The sequence below is a fragment of the Symphalangus syndactylus genome, chromosome 9 (assembly GCF_028878055.3).
Source record: "Symphalangus syndactylus isolate Jambi chromosome 9, NHGRI_mSymSyn1-v2.1_pri, whole genome shotgun sequence".
Taxonomy (NCBI): domain Eukaryota; kingdom Metazoa; phylum Chordata; class Mammalia; order Primates; family Hylobatidae; genus Symphalangus; species Symphalangus syndactylus.
The window spans coordinates 56,220,854-56,244,412 of record NC_072431.2 but is presented as its reverse complement, the minus strand read 5'-3'; the positions used below and the strand labels follow the sequence as shown (position 1 = coordinate 56,244,412).

At 48.7% G+C, this 23,559-nt stretch overlaps 2 protein-coding genes across 21 annotated transcripts in view; both read right to left on the bottom strand.

The window, feature by feature from the left end:
- The window catches only part of RSPH10B (radial spoke head 10 homolog B), a 44,727-nt gene extending 39,163 nt beyond the window's left edge, over window positions 1–5,564 (bottom strand). Inside the window, exons 1-5 of one of the 2 annotated variants that reach the window (XM_063646130.1) lie at window positions 5,167–5,564; window positions 3,268–3,388; window positions 2,813–3,151; window positions 1,427–1,502; window positions 301–369 (exon numbers count right to left, since the gene is read on the bottom strand). In XM_063646130.1, coding sequence (XP_063502200.1) covers window positions 301–369; window positions 1,427–1,502; window positions 2,813–3,066 — 399 coding nt within the window. In that variant the 5' untranslated portion in view covers window positions 3,067–3,151; window positions 3,268–3,388; window positions 5,167–5,564. The other variant, XM_055292337.2, reaches the window with a different exon arrangement.
- A 245-nt stretch (window positions 5,565–5,809) lies between these two features.
- The window catches only part of PMS2 (PMS1 homolog 2, mismatch repair system component), a 40,271-nt gene continuing 22,521 nt past the window's right edge, over window positions 5,810–23,559 (bottom strand). For 13 of the 19 annotated variants that reach the window (XM_055292314.2, XM_055292319.2, XM_055292320.2 and 10 more), the window contains 5 exons: window positions 22,497–23,358; window positions 18,812–18,979; window positions 13,430–13,530; window positions 12,401–12,570; window positions 5,810–8,387 (listed from right to left, as the gene is read on the bottom strand). In XM_055292314.2, coding sequence (XP_055148289.1) covers window positions 8,244–8,387; window positions 12,401–12,570; window positions 13,430–13,530; window positions 18,812–18,979; window positions 22,497–23,358 — 1,445 coding nt within the window. In that variant the 3' untranslated portion in view covers window positions 5,810–8,243. Of the gene's footprint in view, window positions 8,388–12,400; window positions 12,604–13,429; window positions 13,531–18,811; window positions 18,980–22,496; window positions 23,359–23,559 lie in introns of those variants that run through there. The other 6 variants (XM_055292312.2, XM_055292317.2, XM_055292318.2 and 3 more) reach the window with 5 other exon arrangements.

Sequence of the window (23,559 nt, the reverse complement as noted above, 5' to 3'; positions counted from 1 at the left end):
ATACTCCAGCCTGGGCAACAGAGCAAGACCCTGTCTCAAAGAAAAAAGTAGGACAAGCTACATACAAGTACATGTGCTCTCTGTCCTTAGAACACACAGAATACCTCTAGAACACACAAATGAAACCAATAACAATTACTGGCGGGTCCCATGCAGTCATGAGTTACTAGATCCACTGGTTCTGTGAATTTTTCTTAACCCATATGCTGAATGACATCAACGAAAATAGTCTGTTCAATTGTGGGAAACTGTTCCATCCAATAATCACAGCTTAGAACTATAGCTGGTTATATGCCTCACCTCATATTTTAATCCATCGGCCCAAATATAAGTCCCTTGTCCATGCATGAGTCCTTCTGAAAACGTACCCTTCAAAACAAAACAAAGCAACGACAAACGCTTAGAATGCAGCTGACATATATACATATTTGAGACAGGGTCTGGTTCTGTCACCCAGGCTGGAGTGCAGTGGTGTGATCATAGCTCACTGCAGCCTCGACCTCCCAGGCTCAAGCAATCCTCCCACTTCAGCCTCCCGAGTAGCTGGGACTACAGGCATCCACCACCATGCCCAGCTAATTTTTGTATTTTTTGTAGAGACGGGATTTCACCATGTTGGCCAGGCTGGTCTTGAAATCCTGAGCTCAAGCAATGCGCCCGCCTTGGCCTCCTAAAGTGCTGGGATTATAGGCATGAGCCACCGCACCTGGCCTGCAGCTGATGATTCTCTCCCACAGCTGCCTTATCCCGATTTCACGTGCGTGAAGATGCTCGTCTGTGCACTCAGCAGCAGCTGAGTCCTCTGAGACCTACTTTGGGCTGGCTCCATGCTGGGGTCCATCCTCCTCTAAAAAGGATCTAAGAGGTCCTCATCTTCATGACCTAAGGATGACCTCAGCTAAAAAAATGTGTTCTCAACCAGGTGCGGGGGCTCACACCTGCAATCCCAGCACTTTAGGAGTCTGAGGCAGGAGGATCACTTGTGCCTGGCAGTTCAAGACCAGCCCTGGCAACATAGCAACTACTTTACCAAAAAAAAAAAAAAAAAAAAACCATTAATTAGCCAGGCGTGGTAGCGCATGCCTGTAGTCCCAGCTATTCAAGAGGCTGAGGAGGGAGGATCGTTTGACTCCAGGAGGTCGAGGCCACAGTGAGTTATGATTGTGCCACTGCACTCCCGCTTGGGTGACACAGTGAGACCCTGTCTCAAAAAATAAAATAATCAGGAAAAGAAACAAATCTAAAGTAACTTTTGTTATACATTATTTTTACCTTAAATAGGTAAGCAGGGTTCCGAATAAAATCAGCATGAAGAGCTTCCAATTTCTTTTGAAGCATCAGTGGATTTTACTGAAGATTTGCAAATCCACGACCATCACCCCACACCTTCCTCCCCTTCCTGCAGGTTCTCAAATGGGCAACTTACACGATAGGTACAACCGCCTTGAAAGGCTGCAAAGCCTTCTCCCTCATACAGCCCACGAACCTTTTCCCCTTCGTAGCTACAAAGAAATAAAGGTAATTCAAGGTAATGAACAATGTGAATAAGCCCAAGTGACAGTGGGTTAAAATATCTAACTGTGGAATGGGAAGAATGAAGTCAGAAAAAAATATATATATACACAGAGCTAGAAAGTAGAAGAGGTTACCAGGGGTTTGAAGGTGGGGGGAGGAATGAAGGAGTTTGGGGTTTTTTTTTGTTTTTTGGTGACTTTTTTTTGAGATGGAGTCTCACTCTGTCGCCTGGGCTGGATGGAGTGCAGTGGCGCGATCTTGGCTCACTGCAACCTCCGCCTCCCGGGTTCAAGTGATTCTCCCACCTCAGCCTCCTGTGTAGCTGGGATTACAGGCACATGTCACCACTCCCAGCTAATTATTGTGTTTTTAGTAGAGACGGAGTTTCACCATATTGGCCAGGCTGGTCTCAAACTCCTGGCCTCAAGTGACCTGCCCGCCTCAGCCTCCCAAAGTGCTGGATTACAGGCTTGAACCACCGCACCTGCCCAGGAGTTACTATTTAATAGATGCTTGTACAACACTGTGAACGTACTTAATGCCATTGAATTGTACACTTAAAATAATTAAGATAGTACACTTTGTTATATGTTTCACCACAATAAACTATATATATATATATATATATATATATATATATATGTGCCATGGGGCGCTATGTTGCTACTTGGGTGATGGCCAAACCTCAGCATCACACAACATGCCCATGTAACAAACCTGCACATGAAACCCCCTAAATCTAAAATAAAATAATTTTTTTTTTGAGACAGAGTTTGCTCTTGTTGCCGAGGCTGGAGTGCAATGATGTGATCTCGGCTCACTGCAACCTCTGCTTCCCGCGTTCAAGCGATTCTCCTGCCTCAGCCTCCTGAGTAGCTGGGATTACAGGCATGCATCACTATGCCCGGCTAATTTTTTGTATTTTTAGTAGAGATGGGGTTTCACCATGTTGGCCAGGCTGGTCTCGAACGCCTGGCCTCAGGTGATCCACCTGCCTCAGCCTCCCAAAGTGCTGGGATTACAGGCATGAGTCACCGCACCCAGCCAATAATTTTTTAAAATACATAAAATTACCTTCAGGCCAGGCACAGTGTGGCGGCAGGCGCCTGTAATCCCAGCTACTCAGGAGGCTGAGGCAGGAGAATTGCTTGAATGCGGGAGGCGGAGGTTGCAGTGAGCCAAGATCGCACCACTGCACTCCAGCCTGAACGGCAGAGTGAAACTCCATCTCAAAATAAAATAAAATAAACCGCCTGACTGGCAGTGTTATACCCGATGGCACCCCCATTAAAATCACCTTTCCACTATTAGTTTGGTCAGAATGGACTCTTCGTATTGGGTGGCATCTGCGTTCTGCTGAACGTTTCGGGGGTCTTTTTTGGGTTTCATTTCGTTGAGCTGCATTCCCAGCAATGGGACACCAGCTGGGGACATCTCTTGCCTAGTGGTGTTGCCATCTTGTTTGGAAAAGTCTAGATTATCAGAGAGAGATGAGGGAGAGCGGGCAGACTTCTCCCCTTTTTTGTCTGCTTTTTTCTTTTCTTTCACCATTGCCTTGGGAAGATCCAATGGTTACTTGAATCAAATGATTTCTTTGGTTCAGAGCTGCTTGTTTCAAAGCACTGATGAGTTTTATCTGAAAAATAAAAATTACATCTCCAAACACTTGGGGTTTTCATTTGTAGTTAAAATTTTAGTTTTACAACACAATGTCATTATCATTCTCCTGCCAAAGTCTGAAAAATTAGTTACCAGGGCCGGGTGTGGTGGCTCACACCTGCGATCTCAGCACTTTGAGGGGGCCGAGGTGGGAGGATCATGTGAGTCCAGGAGGTCGAGATCAGCCTAGGCAATGTAGTGAGACGCCCCCTCTCTACAAAACATAAAAATAAATTAGCCAGGCATAGTGGCACATGCCTGTAGTCCCAGCTACTAGGGAGGCTCAGGTGGGAGGACTGCTTGAGCCTGGGAGGTCGAGGCTGCAGTGAGTGGTGATCACACCACTGCACTCCAGTCTGGGTAACAGAGCAAGACTCTGTCTCAAAAATAATAATAATTACAAATTTCAAGTACCATCAGCTTATAAAAATACAACCTCAACATTGCATTGGTTGTTCCTAAAAGTTTTTAATTTTTGAGACAGAGTCTCACTCTGTCATCCAGGCTGGAGTGCAGTGGCACAATCACGGCTCACTGCAGCCTCAACTTTCCAGGCTCAGGTGATCCTTCCACCTCAGCTTCCCAAGTAGCTTGGACCATAGGCACGCATCACCACACCTGGCTAATTTTTTGTAGAGACAGGGTCTTGCTATGTTGCCCCGGCTGGTCTGGAACTTCTGAGCTCAAGCAATCTGCCTGTCTCAGCTCCCAAAGTGCTGGGATTATAGGTGTGAGCCACTGTACCTTGCCCTAAAAATTATTTAAGTTGGAATCATTGTCTAGCATTGTTTCTTGAAAGGTAACTCTATACATGAAAAAGGCTACTTCACCTCTCAGGTCTTGCACGCAGCCAATTCACACTTTAAAACCCCTCTCCGGCCGGGCGTGCTGGCTCACGCCTGTAATCCCAGCACTTTGGGAGGCCGAGGCAGGTGGATCACGAGGTCAGGAGTTCAAGACCACCCTGGCTAACACGGTGAAACCCCGTCTCTACTAAAAATACAAAAAATTAGCCAGGCATGGTGGCACATGCCTGTAATTCCAGCAACTCAGGAGGCTGAGGCAGGAGAATTGCTTGAACCCAGGAGATGGAGGTTGCAGTGAGCAGAGATCACACCACTGCACTCCAGCCTGGGCAACAGAGTAAGACTCTGTCTCAAAAATAAATAAATAAATAAATAAAAATAAGCCCCTCTCCTTATAGGTCAGCATTGTAAAGTGTGCAAGACCTGGATTCGCGGTCCTGCATTATCCATTGCCAGTTCTGTGGGTTTTTTTTTTTGAGACGGAGTCTCGCTCTGTCGCCCAGGCTGGAGTGCAGTAGTGGGATCTTGGCTCACTGCAAGCTCCGCCTCCGGGGTTCATGCCATTCTCCTGCCTCAGCCTCCTGAGTAGCTGGGACTACAGGAACCCGCCACCATGCCTGGCTAATTTTTTTTGTGTTTTTAGTAGATACGGGGTTTCGCCGTGTTAGCCAGGATGGTCTCGATATCCTGACCCCGTGATCTGCCCGCCTCAGCCTGCAAAGTGCTGGGATTACAGGCGTGAGCCACCGGGTGTGGGTGCCCGGCCCAGTTCTGTTTCTTTTGGGTTTTTTTTTTCTTTTTAGACAGAGTCTAGCCCTGTCGTGCAGGCTGGAGTGCAGTGGCAGGATCTTGGCTCACGGCAACTCACTGCAGGTTCAAGTGATTCTCCTGCCTCCGCCTCCCAAGTAGCTGGGATTACAGGCACCTGCCACCACACTCAGCTAATTTTTGTATTTTTAGTAGAGATGGGGTTTCACTGTGTTGGTCAGGCTGGTGTCGAACTCCTGACCTCGTGATCTGCCTGCCTTGGCCTCCCAAAGTGCTGGGATTACAAGCGTGAGCCATCGCGCCCGGCCAAGCCTTCCAAGCCTTCTCTCTTCCTTCCAACACCACCTTGCTCCTTCCCGCCCCCGACCACTATCTCAGCGAAGCCGCCCCTGCGTCCCCTAGCCCAAGCTGCTCTCACCTCTAAATTTAGAGGGGCCTTTACTACGAGCTTTTCGGTCCTCTGTCAGTGACCTACAAATAAGTGAACTACAAATCAAGCCAATTTCATTGCTCACTGCGTTTCCTAATGTTTCCTCTGTTCTCCTGGGCTTAAAGAGAGGCCGTCTCTCCCCTGTGTCTACGGTGAGCCGGCAAGAATCGGCTCCCTGCACTGGTCCGCCCGCCTACGCCCTCCTCGCTCATCACGCACGTGCTCGGGTCCTGGAAGGCCACGTCAGTCCGGCCGGGAAGGAGCAGGACCCGGTCGCCACGGCTGTCCCGGCGTACGCAGGACCGCGGCCTGGGGAGCTCACCTCGCTCCAGGAGCCCAGAGACCTCGCCGGGCTCGGGCGGAGGTGTTGCGGGGCTCTCCGCGTCCCAGACCCGGCTCCGGTCTCCAGGCAACCGAGGACGCCGGCAGGCCCACCCTGTGCTCTTAAAGGGGCCGCGAGCCAGCGCCAAGCAGGTGTCCCGCCCTTGCTGGTCCTGAAGGCCAGGGGGAAAGGCTGGGCGCTGCAGGCAGCAGGCCAGGGTTTTCCCAGCTCTGCTAACTGCTTCATCATAAAATAGGAATAACGCAGGCATTAGTTTTCCCATTGCTGCCGCAAACAAATTACCATAAATTTAGTGGCTTGAAGCAACACAAATTTATTACCCTACAGTATGTAAATTAGTCCCACAGTGCTGGTTCCTTCCAGAGGCTCCGGGGGAGAATCCATTTTCTTGCCTTTTCCAGCTTTTCCAGAAGTGGTCCCCAACCTTTTTGGCACCAGAAACCGGTTTCCCGGAACACAATTTTTCCATGGATGGGGGTCGGGTAGGGATGGTTTCAGGATGATTCAAGCGCATTGCATTTATTTGTGCACTTTATTTCTACTATTATTACACTGTAACATATAATTAAATAATTATACAACTCACCATCATGGAGACTCAGTGGGAGCCCTGAACTTGTTTTCCTGCAACTAGACAGTCCCATCTGGGGGTGATGGGAGACAGTGACAGATCATCAGGCATCAGATTCTCATAAGGAGCGTGCAACCTACATCCCTCGCGTGTGCAGTTCACAATAGGGTTTGTGCTCCTATGAGAATCTAATGCCCACCACTGATCTGACAGGAGGCAGAGCTCAGGTGCTAATGCCAGCCATGAGGAGTGGCTATAAATACAGACGAAGCTTCGCTGCCTTGCCGGCCCCTAACCTGCTGTGCACCCTGGTTCCTAACAGACCATGGACCACTACTGGTCCGTGGCCTGGGTGTGGGAATCCCTGTTCTAGAGGCTGCTTGCAGTCCTTGACTAGTGGTACCTCCTTCCATCTCCAAAACCAGCAAGGCCTCCGCTCTCTGGCCAGCAAGGAAAGGTCTCCCACCTTTGAAGGACTTACCCAATGGACTGGGCCCACCCAGACAATCCAGGATAATCTATTGCAAGATCCTTAACTCAGCCAGGCACAATGGCTCACACCTGTAATCCCAGCACTTTGGGAGGCTGAGGCAGTCGGATCACCTGAGATCAGGAGTTCGAGACCAGCCTGGTCAACATGGTGAAACCCTGTCACTACTAAAAATACAAAAATTAGCCAGGTGTGGTTGTGGGCACCTGTAATCCCAGCTACTCAGGAGGCTGAGGTGGAAGAATCACTTGAACCTGGGAGGCAGAGGCTGCAGTGAGCAGAGATCATGCTATTGCACTGCAGCCTGGGCAACAAGAGCGAAACTTCATCTCATTAAAAAAAAAAAGATCCTTCACGCAATCATACCTGCTGAGTCCCTTCTGCCATATGAGGCAGCGTGGTGACAGGTTCTGGGGATTAGGACACAGCTGTCTTGGGGGCTGTTATCCTGCCACAGCTCCCAATCTGCAGAGTTCGTAAGTGGGATCCTGCAGACCACGCCAGCACAGTGCCAGACACGATGGCACAGTTACTACTGTACTGCCTCCTCCATCTAAGGGATTCTAAATCAGGAAGGGGAGCAGCCCACAGTCTGGGGAAGGGGTGGGGGCAGCAGGGGGAGCCACATCTGTCATCTCTGGGCCCCCAAGAGGGCATCTTTACTTCCATTTTCAGCCCAGTTCAGACAGGACAAGGTTCCATGAAAACTATTTGAAAAGACAGACAGGGATTCTTATATTCCCAGAACCATTCAAGGCCAGTAACTGGAATGCTCTACAGTTCACACCCTGAGGAAACCAAATCACAGCATCAAATTATGGGAAAATCAAACTCTTTTTGTTCCCCTGCGAGGACAGAACTTTGCGACCTTGGCCGCACAAAGGAATGTCCCAACCAGTCATTTTCTTCCAGCTGGGCAGAGAACCCCCCTTGTTTAAAAATTTAATGTGAATCAGGGCTGAGAATCACTAACCCAAAATGACCCTAATTTTAAATTTACAAAATTAAACAAAGATGAATTTAATTATTGTTAAGGGTTAAAAGTTATAGACTAAACTATGTCCAGCCAGAGCAGAGGCCTGAGTCACTTCCAAAGTGCTTTTGTTTTGTTTTGTTTTATTTTGAGAAGGAGTCTTGCTCTATTGCCCAGGCTGGAGCACAATGGCGCGATCTCAGCTCACTACAACCTCTGTCTCCTGGGTTCAAGTGATTCTCCTGCCTCAGCCTCCCGAGTAGCTGGGATTACAGGCATGCGCCAACATGCCTGGCTAATTTTGTATTTTTAGTAGAAGCAGGGTTTTTCCATGTTGGTCAGGCTGGTCTCGAACTCCCGACCTCAGGTGATCCACCTGCCTCAGCCTCCCAAAGTGCTGGGATCACAGGCGTGAGCCACCACGCCCGGCCCAAGTGGTCTTATTTTTATAAAACATATTCTTGCCTGGACACACAAACACACAAGTGCATGCAAACAGAGAAAAAAAATTTTACAAGCAATGCTCCATCTGGTTTGAAAAGGTTCTCAAGATCACTTTTAAATGGGTCTGATGTGTATTTTTTTAAAGTAGCAGGTTCATTTTAAAACAAAAATGGTTAGTGAAGACCCTGTCTTTCAAAACATAAAAATCAGCAATAAAACCCATCATTCCATACAGTGACTACGGTCAGTTCTGAGAAATGACACCCAGGTTGGCAATGTGTCTCATGGTTGGCCTTCCATGGGGACAGTTCCAGGGGTGGTCCATCTCCCCCATGTGGGTGATCAGTTTCTTCATCTCACTGGTGTTAAGAGCAGTCCCAATCATCACCTGAGTACGAGACACAATGGTTCAATGTTTTAATAGTTTTTTTTGACAGAATGGCAGTTCTTCAGAAGCATTCTTCTCTAACATAAGACTGGACAAGATTACAGCTCAAAAACCACCTTCCCGGAAAAACCCCTGAAAAACCTTCCCCCAGAGAAGCCTAGGTTCTAGATCTCAGCCCTCCACCCTTCTGTGAAATCAGGCCCCTTGTGGCTCCTTCAAGGCACCGCCTCCACTCCAGACGCCAACCACACCTGTCTCAGCAGCCACCCTGCCCTCTCACCATGGCAGGTGCAGCAGCCTCCCTGCTCCACTGCGACCCCTCCGGGCTGCTCTCCACTCAGCAGCCAGTGATTACCTTTAAAGGGCTGTTAGGTCATGTCGTTCCGCTCCATGGCTCTCCCTGTCACCTGAATAAAAGTCCTCCTCGTCTGTCCTCTGACTTGGCCCTCACTGGGCTGTGCCTGCACCCCCACGTCCAAGCACGAATGCCTCCCTTCCTCACCCCAGCTGCACTGCTACTCCCTTCCTCCTGCACAGGCCCATCAAGCAAACACCTGCCTCGGGACTGTGGCACTCCTGAGACCATCTCCCCCAATGGGTGCAGGTGTCACTCCCCCGCTGTCGGGCTCCGGCCTGCTGCCCATAGCACTCCAGCCCTGGCCCTGCTGCCTCCCTGCCATGGGTCCTCTGACAGGAAGGAGAGGAGACAAGACTAAAGCCCTCTGTCACCTTCCTTCTTCCTGCAGCACCCTGAGGGCCCACCATGTGCCAAGCACAGTCGGAAGGCTGGGGTGACAGCAGGTCGGAGGACAGACAATCAACAAGTCAACAGAGAACCAAGACAGGTGATGCCCAGGCGAGGGGGCCTGCTCAGGTGTGGGGAGGGGGTGAAGGGTGAAGGTGGCAAACCCAGGTAGAGAGGAGCATAGGGAGAAAGGGTGTAAGGCGGGGAGGAGACTGAGGCGAGCGTGGAACTGGAAGGCAGCTATATGGCTGGAAGCGTGGTGGGGAGATGGGGCTGGAAGCGTGGGCAGGGCTCAGAGCAGGGGCCTCCTGGGCAGGCAGTGACAACACCAGAGATGGAGGAGCAGGCCAGGGTGGGAGGGAAGGAGCAGCCTGTGGTTCCCCGGGCCCCTGAGTCACATTAAAGACAGGACGTCAAAACTGCCCGGCTATGAGCTCAGCTCCACACTCTCACTCACAGACTCCAGGACTGGAAGGTCCATAGTAGGTCTTTTATTTTGGCGAGGCGGGGGTTTGAGGGGAGACTGTGTCTCCCAGGCTGGAATGCAATGGTGCGATCTGGGCTCACTGCAACTCCGCCTCCCAGATTCAAGCAATTCTCCTGCTTCAGCCTCCCGAGTAGCTGGGATTACAGGCGCCCGACACCACACCTAGCTAATTTTTGTACTTTCAGTAGGGATGGCGTTTCACCATGTTGGTCAGGCTGGTCTCAAATTCCTGACCTCAGGTGATCAACCCACCTCCGCCTTCCAAAGTGCTGGGATTACAGGTGTGAGCCACCACACCCAGCCCATATTAGCTCTTTATCCAAGAAACACTGTGGCTAGAAGTCAGACTCTGGGCCCTCTTCTAATTAAACTCTGCCTTTGAGTCATTTCATCTAATCTCATGGCTGTAAATTACACCTGAAGCTCACACAGCAGGCTCCATCCCACCCATTCCCCACATGGCCCCCAGCTGCTGCTCTCCCCAGCTGCCACAGTCATGGCACCCCTTCCAGTCTGTTCTCTCTCCAGCAGCTGCAATCATGGGACTCCTTCCGGTCTGTTCTCTTCAGTGGCTCAAGCCACACACAGCACAGATCCCCAGGATCTAGGCATGACCGGCAACACTCTAGGTGGCTGTCCTCTGGATGCCGCTCTGCTCACTCCCTTCCGCTCTCCAGGGACACAATCAGCCTCTGGCTTCAGTCTTGCTACTTCCTCCACTTGGAAAGTTCTTACCCAAGAGGGCTCCAGCCTACCTTTTTTTTTTTTTTTTTTGAGACAAGGTCTTACTCTGTCACCCAGGCTGGAGTGCAGTTGCATGATCTTGGCTCATTGCAAACTCGACCTCCTCGGCTCAAGTGAGCCTCCCACCTCAGCCTCCTGAGTAGCTGTGACTACAGGCACATGCCACCACACCTGGCTAATCTTTTAATTTTTTGTAGACATGGGGTCTGCCTGTGTTGCCCAGGCTGGTCTCTTAACTCCTGGCCTCAAGCAATCCTCCCAGCTTGGCCTCCCAAAATGCTGGGATTATAGGCGTGAGCCACCACGCCCAACTTCCATCCCACCTTTTAGGTGGCAGCTGAGATGCTACCTGCCCAGATGCCGTTCCCTGACCACCATCTTACCTGGTCACCATGTTTTTCTGTAGTCATTTCCTGTCCTAAAACTCTGCTTTAGCCAGGCACGGTGGCTCACACCTGTAATCCCAGCACTTTGGGAGGCCAAGGCAGGTGGATCACGAGGTCAGGAGATTGACACCAGCCTGACCAACATGGTGAAACCCCGTCTCTACTAAAAATATAAAAAGTAGCCAGGTGTGGTGGCACGTGCCTGTAGTTCCAGCTACTTGGGAGGCTGAGGCAGGAGAATCGGTTGAACCCAGGAGGCGGAGGTTGCAGTGAGCTGAGATCACGCCACCGCACTCCAGCCTGGTAACAGAGCAAGACTCTGTCTCAAAAAAAAAATTCTCCTGACTGTGCTTACTGGCATCTAATGGGCATTGTTTATTTGTGGTGATGCCTATTTCTCCCCACTGTCCACTCCACAGGGGCAGGGGCTGCAGCCGCCTTGTTACCTCTGTGTCCCCAGCACCTGGAGCAGGGCGGGCCCCACAGCAGGGGCTCAAGGCGCATCTGCTGAATAAATAAAGGAATGGCATGCTGGCCTTTCCCAATGGCCAGCTGATACAGAGTCACTTTTCTTGGACATCAGGCTAATCCCCACTGCAGGCGTAACCACTGCTACCACCTTCCCACACCAACCGCAGCAGCGGCAGTGATGCCACGTGCAACGACAGCCACGGCACCCCATGAAGCACCTGCTGCCTCGATGACTCTGAGAATCTTGTCTAATGTCGCCGAGTCCTGGCAGCAGCAAATCTTTATCTACCAATGTTGTTATGACCCATAAGGTCCATAGACGAACAAGGTGCCTCAAACGCTAACTGCGTTGGAGTGAACGAAAGCTCTGAGATAGAATACTGGCCAGGCACGGTGGCTCATGCCTGTAATTCCAGCACTTTGGGAGGCTGAGGCAAGGGGCAAATGGAGACCATGTTTCTACAAAAAATGTAAAAATTAGCTGGACATGGTGGTGCATGCCTGTAGTCACAGCTACTTGGGAGACAGAGGCAGGAGGATCACTTCAGCCTGGGAGGTCAAGGCTGCAGTAAGCTGTGATTGTGCCACTACACTCCAGCCTGGGCGACGGAGGGAGATCCCGTCTTAAAAAATAAATAAATAAATAGTGTTTTTTTTTTTTTTGAGACAGAGTCTCGCTCTGTTGCCCAGGCTGAAGTGCAGTGGTGTGAACTCGGCTCACTGCAAGCTCCGCCTTCCAGGTTCACACCATTCTCCTGCCTCAGCCTCCCGAGTAGCTGGGACTACAGGCGCCCACCATCACGCCCAGCTAACTTTTTTGTATTTTTTAGTAGAGACGGGGTTTCATCGTGTTAGCCAGGATGGTCTCGATCTCCTGAACTTGTGATCTGCCTGCCTTGGCCTCCCAAAGTGCTGGGATTAGAGGCTTAAGCCACCGTGCCTGGCCAAGAATACTGTTTAACAGAGGTAACAAAAGAGCAATAATTATGAGTTCAAGGTCACAGAGAATACAGACGACATAGATGCTCAGCTATGATGTTCCACGTAGCTCTCTGCGTAAAATGACCCCTGGCAATCATAAAGGCATTTAACAATCTTGACCAAATCAGGAGCTGGGCTGAGACCTTCCTCGATTGCAAGCTTGAGCAGCTGAGCTGACAGCCGGGCTTTCTTTACTTACCGACTTCCGACAGGCTCTGGAGGCAAACATCTGCTTGACTCGGGAAGGCCGGCACATGACCCCAGGGCTGTCGCTCAGCATAAAGATCAGTTCATCGATGTCCTGGGGTCCAAAGGTCCAGTTTTTACTAGTTGGCAAGGAAATCAGTTTAGCCCTTTCAGTGACTGGAGCTAAAAGAATACAATTTTGAGAAAAATCCATGACTTGACAAACACGTCTCACTTGAAAGCTACTTAGGATGAACATCTGAGGCCGGGCATGGTGGCTCATGCCTGTAATCCCAGCACTTTGGGAGGCCGAGGCGGGCGGATCACGAGGTCAGGAGATAGAGACCATCCTGGCTAACATGGTGAAACCCCGTCTCTACTACAAAATAGAAAAAATTAGCTGGGCGTGGTGGCGGGCGCCTGTAGTCCCAGCTACTCGGGAGACTGAGGCAGGAGAATGGCATGAACCCGGGAGGTGGAACTTGCAGTGAGCCAAGATCGGCGCCACTGCACTTTAGCCTGGGCAACAGAGCGAGACTCCGTCTCAGAAAGAAAAAAAAAAAAAGGAATGAACATTTGAAAGAAAGGACAGTCACAAAATGCCTTTTGGGGGAACCTTTTTCATCTTTTATAAAATAAAAAAACTGGTCTATATGACCTGAAAGATTATTCCCAGCTCTAAAAAGACAAGAATCTATAGTTCTAATTTTTTTTTTTTTTTTTTTTGAGACAGAGTTTCACTCTTGTTGCCCAGGCTGGAGTGCAGTGACATGATCTCGGCTCACTGCAACCTCTGCCGCCCGGGTTCAAGCGATTCTCCCACCTCAGCCTCCCCAGTAGCTGGGATTACAGGCACCCACCATCACGCCCAGCTAATTTTTGTATTTTCAGTAGAGATGGGGGTTTTACCATGTTGACCAGGCTGGTCTCGAACTCCTGACCTCAGGCGATCCGTCTGCCTTGGCCTCCCAGAGTGCTGGGATTACAGGCGTGAGCCGTGAGCCACCACACCCAGCCACTATAGTTCTAATTAATGACTTACCATTTTCATCAATAACAAAATCAAAGCCATTCTTTCTAAATATTTCCAGATTTTCTATCAGAATAGCTTCATTAACAGCAGTTAAGTTGAGAGTCTGAGGTCTGAAAAACACAAAAATGATTCAAACCATATCCTGAAGTCAAACATTTAGCTTTACAGCAGAAACGAAATTAAAACAACAATACTGTATTTTGAATTCATGTCAAAATAACAACATGAATAACAACACTATTCAGCTAAGTATCACGAAACTTCCTGAGAAGTTCCTTTTAATTTTCTCTTTCTTTCTCGCCAGCTTAATAAAGTGACCAATTTTCTCTTTCTTAAAGTTATTTTTAGAAGTTAAAGTAGCTGGCCAGGCACGGTGGCTCAAGCCTGTAATCCCAGCACTTTGGGAGGCCGAGGCGGGCGGATCACAAGGTCAGGAGATCGAGACCATCCTGGCTAACACGGTGAAACCCCGTCTCTACTAAAAATACAAAAAAAAATTAGCCGGGCGTGTTGGCGGGCGCCTGTAGTCCCAGCTACTCGGGAGGCTGAGGCAGGAGAATGGCGTGAACCCGGGAGGCGGAGCTTGCAATGAGCCGAGATCGCGCCACTGCACTCCAGCCTGGGCGACAGAGCAAGACTCCGTCTCAAAAAAAAAAAAAAAAAAAAGAAGTTAAAGTAGCTACCGGCCAGATGCGGTGACTCACGCCCATAATCTCAGCACTTTACAAGGCCGAGGCAGGCAGCTCTCTTGAGGCCAGGAGTTTGAGACCAGCCTGGTCAACATGGTGAAACCCTCTCTCTACTAAAAATATAAAAATTAGGCCAGGCATGGTGGCGCACGCCTGTAGTCCCAGCTACTTGGGAGGCTTAGGCAGGAGATTCGTTTGAACCCAGGAGGCAGAGGTTGCTGTGAGCCAAGATCATGCCACTATACTCCAGCCTGGGCGACACAACAAGACTCTGTCTCAAAAAAAAAAAAAAAAAGAAAAACCACAAAAACAAAAATTAGCTGGGTGGCTCACGCCTGTAATCCCAGCTACTCGGGAGGCTGAGGCACTAGAATTGCTTGAATCCAGGAGGCAGAGGTTGCAGTGAGCTGAGATCACACCACTGCACTCCAGCCTGGGGAATAGGACAAGACTCTGTCCCCCAAAAAACAAAAAAAGTTAAAGTAGCTACAAAAGTAGTTTGCTTTTTCCTCAGCCTGCCACCCCAACGACTCCCACTTTTTCTGAATCCTTTCCTTAAGGATAACAGTATCACAAAAATGCTGTTTTTCTTCCTTCTAATAGAGAATTTGAAACACTGGATTAGGTCATTGCCAGCATTTATAAACAGAATGAACAGACAGCATTGATTTTTTTAATCAATGTTGACCAGGTTGGCCTCGAACGTGTAGCCTCGCCTCCCCGAGTGCCAGGGCAACTGGCCTGAGCCACAGTGGCTCCCACAGACAGCATTTATTTTGCTATCCTGTTCCTTCCTCTGCCTGTATTATATCTCCATCCTTCTCTCCTCCTGGATTTACTGAGTGCTTTTTTTTTTTTAACTTTTTGTTATTTTTTCAAAGATAGAGACAGGGTCTCACTATGTTGCCCAGGCTGGTCTCAAACTCCTGGGCTCAAGCGATCCTCCCACCTCGGCCTCCCAAAGTGCTGGGATTACAAGTGTGAGCCACTGCATCCGGTCCTGAGTGCTGGATAAGACACACACTGCTGAAGGCAGGAGACAGCCAGTGAGCAAACACAGGCTTGGTCCTGGAGCCAACAGATTACTGGGGAAGAAAGACGTTGAGCAAATACTCAGGCAAGTCAATTATGATGACAAACGACAGGAAGGTCAGGAAGAAAAAGCACCCAGTGTCATAAGAGAGACTTCACCCTGGGGTCAGGAAGTGACCTTTGAGCTGAGTCTAGGGATAAGAGAGAGTTAATCAGGTAATGGGGGAGAAGTGGGTGCAGGGTGCAGGACAAGTATTCTAGACAGACAGCAATCTGTGCCAAGCACCAGGACGGACCGCTGATGTTTGCAGAGCCACACATAAAGACATCCTTCATTCTGCTTTGTGGCCACACAGGGATTCATCAGGCCTGCCAAGGGAAAAAGAAAGACAGCCAGAGAGGCTTGAGTACAGGGAACAAGAGGAACAGGAAAAGCTACAGAGGTCAACAGGGCCACCTGACGCAGGGGCTGGCAGGGCAGGGTGAAACTGGGTCTTTATCCTTTAATCTTGAAGTGTGGCCCATCTGGGACCCTAAGTGATCTGTGATTACCTGGCCAACTTGAAATGTCACAGACGAGAGGTTATCTTTGCCAAATGGCTAAAAAATACAAGACCTCAGCCAGGCATGGTGGCTCACGCCTGTAATCCCAGCACTTTGGGAGGCTGAGGCAGGTGGATCACCTGAGGTCAGGAGTTTGAGACCAGCCTGACAAACACGGCGAAACTCCCTCTCTATTAAAAATACAAAAATTAGCCAGATGTGGTGGCGGGTGTCTGTAATCCCAGCTACTCGGGAGGCTGAGGCAGGAGAATCACTTGAACCCAAGAGGCAGAGGTTGCAGTGAGCCGAGATCATGCCACTGCACTCCAACCTGGGCGAAAGAGTGAAACTCTGTCTCAAAAACACAAAAACAAAAAACCTCTATTAAGAGGAACAGGGAAGGGATATAAAGTAGCTTACTAAATGTCTATTATTACCATTGCCTCCTACTGAGAATAAAAACAATTCATGCATTCCACAGGAGAGTACTCAGCAAACTACACAGGGGAGTACTCAGCAAACTACACAGGAGAGAACTCAGCAAACTACACAGGAGAGTACTCAGCAAACTACACAGGAGAGTACTTAGCAAACTACAGAGAGTACTCAGCAAACTACACAGGAGAGTACTCAGTAAACTACACAGGAAAGTACTCAGTAAACTACACAGGAGAGTACTCAGCAAACTACACAGGAGAGTACTCAGCAAACTACACAGGAGAGTACTCAGCAAACTACACAGGAGAGTACTCAGCAAACTACACAGGAGAGTACTCAGTAAACTACACAGGAGAGTACTCAGCAAACTACACAGGAGAGTACTCAGCAAACTACACAGGAGAGTACTCAGCAAACTACACAGGAGAGTACTCAGCAAACTACACAGGAGAGTACTCAGCAAACTACACAGGAGAGTACTCAGTAAACTACACAGGAGAGTACTCAGCAAACTACACAGGAGAGTACTCAGTAAACTACATAGGTTCAGTGGTACATTTCTCCATGCGGGATCTATTTGTTGGGATCAAGTTTACTTCGCTTTGTGGTTTAATTTCCCACGTGAAAATCCACGACCTCTTCTTTTTTTTTTTTTTTTTTTTTTTTTTTTTTTTTTGAGACGGAGTCTTGCTCTGTCACCCAGGCTGGAGTGCAGTGGCGCAATCTCGGCTCACTGCAAGCTCCGCCTCCCGGGTTCACGCCATTCTCCTGCCTCAGCCTCTCCGAGTAGCTGGGACTACAGGCGCCCGCCACCACGCCCGGCTAATTTTTTTGTATTTTTAGTAGAGACGGGGTTTCACCGTGGTCTCGATCTCCTGACCTTGTGATCCACCCGCCTCAGCCTCCCAAAGTGCTGGGATTACAGGCGTGAGCCACCGCGCCCGGCTAACACACGACCTCTTCTTACAACTTTGCTGAAGACAAGACTTTGGTTTTACATGATACTATCACACCTGAACTTTGTGAAGTAGTCAGGGTAAAACATTCCGGTTTGGCTGAGGAGAGAGAAATACCAAATTCTGCAGTGACTATCTTAAAATAATTTTTATATTTTATTTTATTTATTTATTTGTGAGACAGAGTCTCACTCAGTCACCCAGGCTGGAGTGCTGTGCAGTGGCACAATCATGGCAGCCTCAATCTCCTGGGCTCAAACGATCCTCCCACCTCAGCCTCCCGAATAGCTGGGACCACAGGTATACATCATCAAGTCTGGCTAATTTTTTATATTTGTTGTAGAGACAAGGTTTCACCATGATGCCCAGGCTGCTCTCAAATGCCTAAGCTCGAGGGATCTGCCTGCCTCAGCCTCCCAAAGCTCTGGGATTACAGGCGTGTGCCCTGGCATCCAACCTGCAGTGACTATCTGACTTCTGATTACTCTGCTGTCAAACAACACTGGCGCACAGGCTGTCTGTCTTTCTGAATGCACACATTCCATACGCTATCCATACTAATACTCGGTACTATCAATTGCCCTTATCAGAAGGATCTTCTGGCTAACCAGTGATCAACATTTTTAATAGCTAAAAAGATCTGATACTTAGAGAACATGTTAACCGTGTGAACTTGGGCAGGTTACTTAGCCTCTCTGTGTGCCTCAGTTTTATCACCTGTGGAATGGTGATGGTAACAGTAACAACCTCACAGGTTTTTGCGAATTAAATGAACTAATACACATACATTATTTCAACAGTGCCTGGCAGATTCTAGGCATTCAATAAATGGTAACTATCACTATTATTATGTAAAAAGTATAAAAATCTGCAATATGAATACTTACGGAAAAATACATATATACATATAGACACACATATAAACTATTAGATCTCTTTTTTTTTTGAGATAGAATCTCGCTCTGTCGTGCAGGGTGGAGCGCGGTGGTGTGATCTCGGCTCACTGCAACCTCTGTCTCCCAGGTTCAAGCGATTCTCCTACCTCAGTCTCCTGAGTAGCTGGAATTATAGGCATGCACTGCCATGCCCGGCTAATTTTTTGTGTTTTTATTTTTTATCATTATTATTTTTTGAGATGGAGTTTCGCTCTTGTTGCCCAGGCTGGAGTGCAATGGCAAAATCTTGACTCACCACAACCTCCACCTCCTGGGTTCAAGCGATTCTCCTGCCTCAGCCTCCCAAGTAGCTGGGATTACAGGTGCCTACCACCATGCTTGGCTAATTTTGTATTTTTAGTAGAGACAAGTCTCACCATGTTGGTCAGGCTGGTCTCGAACTCCCGACCCGAAGTGATCCACCCACTTCGGCCTCCCAAAGTACTGGGATTACAGACATGAGCCACCGTGCCTGGCCTTTTTGTATTTTTAGTAGAGACGGGGTTTCACCATGTTGGCCAGGCTGGTCTCGAACTCCTGACCTCAGGTGATCCACCTGCCTCGGCCTCCCAAAGTGCTGGGATTACAGGTGTGAGGCACCGCACCTGGACAATTAGATCTTTTTTATTTTTTACACCCCTCCTTTCTAGATCTCTTCTTTTTTTAAGTAGATACGAGGTCTTGCTGTGTTGCCCAGGCTGGTCTCAAACTCCTGGCCTCTTGCAATCCTCCTGCCTCGGCCTCTATTAGATCTTCAATTTGAGGGGGAATCTGGGAATCAACACTAAACACACTCACGCTATGAGCCTCTGCCCCTGGAGCACGGTGTGCTGCTGCAGCATCTCGAAGTTATACTTCTCATCCGTGGCATGCTGGTCCACTATGAAGATATCCTCATTCAGTTTGGTTATTATAAATCCCAGGTTAAACTGACCAATGATTTCCATTTCTGCAAACATCGTTTTACTGCAGGCAGAAAATGTTAATTATGAGACATTTTACAAGATTATTTTTTGATTATATTATAGAACACTGTAATAAAAAAAAGTCAAACAATACAAAAACATAAAGTCCCTAGCCATCCCGCTTTCTTTTTTTTGTTTGCTTTTTTTTTTTGAGACAGAGTCTCGTTCTGTCACCCAGGCTAGAGTGCAATGGCACAATCTTGGCTCACTGCAACCTCCACCTCCGGGTTCAAGTGATTCTTCTGCCTCAGCCTCCCAAGTAGCTGGGATTACAGGCACATGCCACCACGCCCAGCTAATTTTTGTATTTTTAGTAGAGACAGTTTCACCATGTTGGTCAGGCTGATCTCGAACTCCTGACCTCATGATCTGCCCACCTTGGCCTCCCAAAGGGCTGGGATTACAGGTGTGAGCCACTGCGCTCAGCTTAACCATCCCACTTTCTAAAGATAACGTTAATTAGGCCAGGCGCGGTGGCTCACGCTTGGAATCCCAGCACTTTGGGAGGCCGAGGCGGGTGGATCATGAGGTCAGGAGACCGAGACCACGGTGAAACCCCGTCTCTACTAAAAATACAAAAAAATTAGCCGGGCGTGGTGGCGGGCGCCTGTAGTCCCAGCTACTCGGAGAGGCTGAGGCAGGAGAATGGCATGAACCTGGGAGGCGGAGCTTGCAGTGAGCCGAGATCGCGCCACTGCACTCCAGCCTGGGCGACAGAGCGAGACTCCGTCTCAAAAAAAAATAAAAATAAAAAAATAAAGATAACATTAATTATTCATTCATCCAACTTCTGGAGAAGACATCAGTTGCTATTATTAATGATTTAAATGAAATATATCCTTCTAGACGCTTGTCTCACTATATAAATTTTTTTAATTTTAAAAAACAAAAATGGAATCTTAATTCTCCATTCTACTGTCATCACTTAATGCATCTGAAAGATGTTTTCAGATCTGTACACATAGATCTTCATTATTTTTTCTTTTTTTCTTTTTAAGACAGAGTCTCATTTTGTTGCCCAGGCTGGACTGCAGTGGTGTGACCTTGGCTCACTGAAACCTGTGCCTCCCGGGTTCGATCAATTCTCGTGCCTTGGCCTCCCAAGTAGCTGGGACTACAGGCACACGCCACCACACCCAGCCAATTTTTTTATTTTTAGTAGAGACGAGGTTTCACCATGTTGGCCAGGCTGGTCTCGAACTCCTGACCTCAAGTGATCCACCCGCCTTGGCCTCCCAAAGTGCTGGGATTACAGGTGTGAGCCACCGCGCCTGGCCTACTTCATTCTTTTTATTGGCCACATAGGAAGTCATTGCATGGATGTATCATAATTTGTCTGACAAATCCCCTACTAAAGGACATTTCAGTTGTTTCCAATTTTAATAGTACACTCAAAGCTGCAACAAATACTTCTGTGCGTAAACCTACTCATCTGTGGGTGCATTTCTGTGAGACAGACGCTAGCGGTAGAATTACATATGTACTTTTTGATGGGCAATCTGTGAAAATTCACACTCCCACCAATGGTGTCTAAGAGCACCTTTTTGCCAGTGCTGGATATCAATCCTAATCTTTGCCAGGCCCACCACTGGGTCCTTTGCTGGGTGGCTTCAACATCTAATGTCGTTAAATACTATCTTAGTCAATCTGGACAAAAGACAGACACCACCGCTAACCTTCGCACGAGAAACTGACACTCATTCTCAGTCCCACACAATTAAACCCAGTGAAAACGGATTTTCCACAGTATTAGCTCTGTGATTACAAGAAATGACTCTGTTAAAGCAGCCATGGACGTTTTCTGGTTCTCACCTGGTGGCCTGAGCTGAGGATGAAAGGAGCTGTAGTGTAATCCCAGCACTTTGGGAGGATAAGGTGGGCAGATCATTTGAGGTTGGGAGTTCAAGACCAGCCTGGCCAACATGGTGAAACCCCATCTCTACCAAAAATAAAAAAAATTAGCCAGGCGTGGTGGTGGGCACCTGTACTTCCAGCTACTTGGGAAACTAAGGCAGAAGAATCGTTTGAACCCAGGAGGCAGAGGTTGCAGTGAGTTGAGACCGTGCCAGTGAACTCCAGCCTGGGTGAAAGAGTGAAACTCTGTCTCAAAAAAAAAAAAAAAAGGAGCTATTGTTGTTTCTTAAGGAGCTATTGTTCCTTTTCTTCAAAAGGAGCTACTTTTTTTATTTTTAGTAGAGACGAGGTTTCTCCATGTTGGTCAGGCTGGTCTCAAACTGCTGACTTCAGGTGATCCGCCTGCCTCGGCCTCCCAAAGTGCTGGGATTACAGGCGTGAGCCACCGTGCCTGGCAGAAAAGGAACTCTTGTAAGAGGCTCTTAACCACTCAGGCTGAGTTTCAGACCTCCTTGGAGCAGGAGTGGCTGCAGCCTGCTGGATGGAGAGAAGCTGCCAGAGTGAGTGATGACGCAGGAAGTCCTGCACCGCAGGAGGGAAGGAAAAGGACATCCCAGAAGCATCCCAGACACCAGCACAAACACCACCTCCCCTGGCGCCGATCCCAGGCTCTCCCGGGAATTGTCTGAATATGCCTTGGTTCCCAGTACATAGATAATCTGCTCAAAAGCTGGTGCTGGCCTAAAAGACCCAAGTCTTCCATGTGTTTGGAGTCTACGTCTTGCCACAGAGAACAGTATCTGGCCAGGCGCAGATGCTGGAAATACAACTGCACACTACTGTGCCCGGCCAATTTTATTGTGGAGACGAGGTCTTCCTATGTTGTCCAGGCTGGTCTTGAACTCCTGGGCTCAAGTGATCCTCCCTCCTCGGTTTGGCCTCCCAAAGTGCTGGGATTACAGGCGTGAACCACCACACCCAGCCTCAAAATACTCTTTTTTTTTTTTTTTTTGAGACGGAGTCTCGCTCTTTCACCCAGGCTGGAATGCAGTGGCGCGATCTCAGCTCACTGCAGGCTCCGCCCCCCGGGGTTCACGCCATTCTCCTGCCTCAGCCTCCCGCGTAGCTGGGACTACAGGCGCCCGCCACCTCGCCTGGCTAATTTTTTTTTGTATTTTTAGTAGAGACGGGGTTTCACCGTGTTAGCCAGGATGGTCTCGATCTCCTGACCTCGTGATCCGCCCGCCTCGGCCTCCCAAAGTGCTGGGATTACAGGCGTGAGCCACCGCGCCCGGCCTAAAATACTCTTAAGAAAAAACTTTACCTGACCGGGTGCGGTGGCTCACACCTGTAATCCCAGCACTTTGGGAGGCCAAGGTGGGTGGATCACCTGAAGTCAGGAGTTCGAAACCAGCCTGGCCAACATGGTGAAACCCTGTTTCCACCAAAAATACAAAAATTAGCCAGGCATGGTGGCGTGCACCTGTAATCCCAGCTACTCAGGAGGCTGAGGCAGGAGAATCGCTTGAACCTGGAGGTGGAGGCTGCAGTGAGCCAAGATCGTGCCACTGCACTCCAGCCTACGCAACAGAGCAAGACTGTCTCAAAAAAATAAAAAATAAAAATAAAAACTTAAAATAAAAAGTAAAAAATTAAAACTTTACCTTATCTCTTTTCTTAGTTCATCTTCGGCTGCTTGATTTTCTCCAGGGCAAATCTTTGCCCTAAACTTCCTATAATTCTGTTCACCTTCACTTTGCTGTGCTTCATGATGTAACTGCTTTATTCGTTTAGCTAAGGAACTCATAGAAAAGTCCAGGGGCACAACTTTCTTATTAATTTTAACAGCTACATCAACCTGAGAGGCTGACACGTTCTGAGTATTTACTAACTTCTGACGAATGTCAGAACTGGAAAGAATTTCTTCTTTTTTAAAACGCTTTGTGTTTGGAGATGCGAGATTAGTTGGCTGAGGCAAAACTCGAAATTTACATCCGGTGTCTTCCTGGTTTGAATGGCAGTCCACATCTGAAAAAGAGTCGTCAGTTTCAGGCGCTTTCTCCTGAGAGTCCCCATGTTCCTGCGAGCCCCTGTCCTCTGGGGAGCTGGCCGCACACTCGCTGCTGCAGTGACTGCCCGTGTCTGGGATGCTGAACCCCTCAGAATCCACAGAAGTGCTGCCGTGCCCCGAGTCCTTCTCCACCTCCTCTCTGTCCGTAGGGTCACTGGGTCCCTGACTGGAACTCGCTGCCTCTTTCTGAGGTCTCAGGACGCCTCTGTCAGAGATGGCATCTGAAGTGCTAGAAGATGGCATAGCCCTTTCCTGTCCTAGACGGCTCCTTCTTGGTTCTGGAGTCTTTGGGCTGTTAGGCTTGTTCTCTGTTGTGTGATGAAGAGAAAAGGCCTCTCGCAGTCTGGAAATGGACATGTCCCTTTTTTCTTCTCGAGTCCTTAATGAAGGGGAATGATCCTGCTTTTCTACCAGGGGCTTTTCCAAATCCGCTGCATGCATTTTTATTAAGTTACCTAAGCAAACATGTACGGAGAAGAGTGTAGGGAAAAGAAAGAGAGATCAGACTGTTACTGTGTCTATGTAGACAGGAAAGACATAAGAGACTCCATTTTGAAAAAGACCTGTACTTTAAACAATTGCTTTGCTGAGATGTTGTTAATTTGTAGCTTTGCCCGAGCCACTTTGCCCCAGCCACTTGACCCAACCTGGAGCTC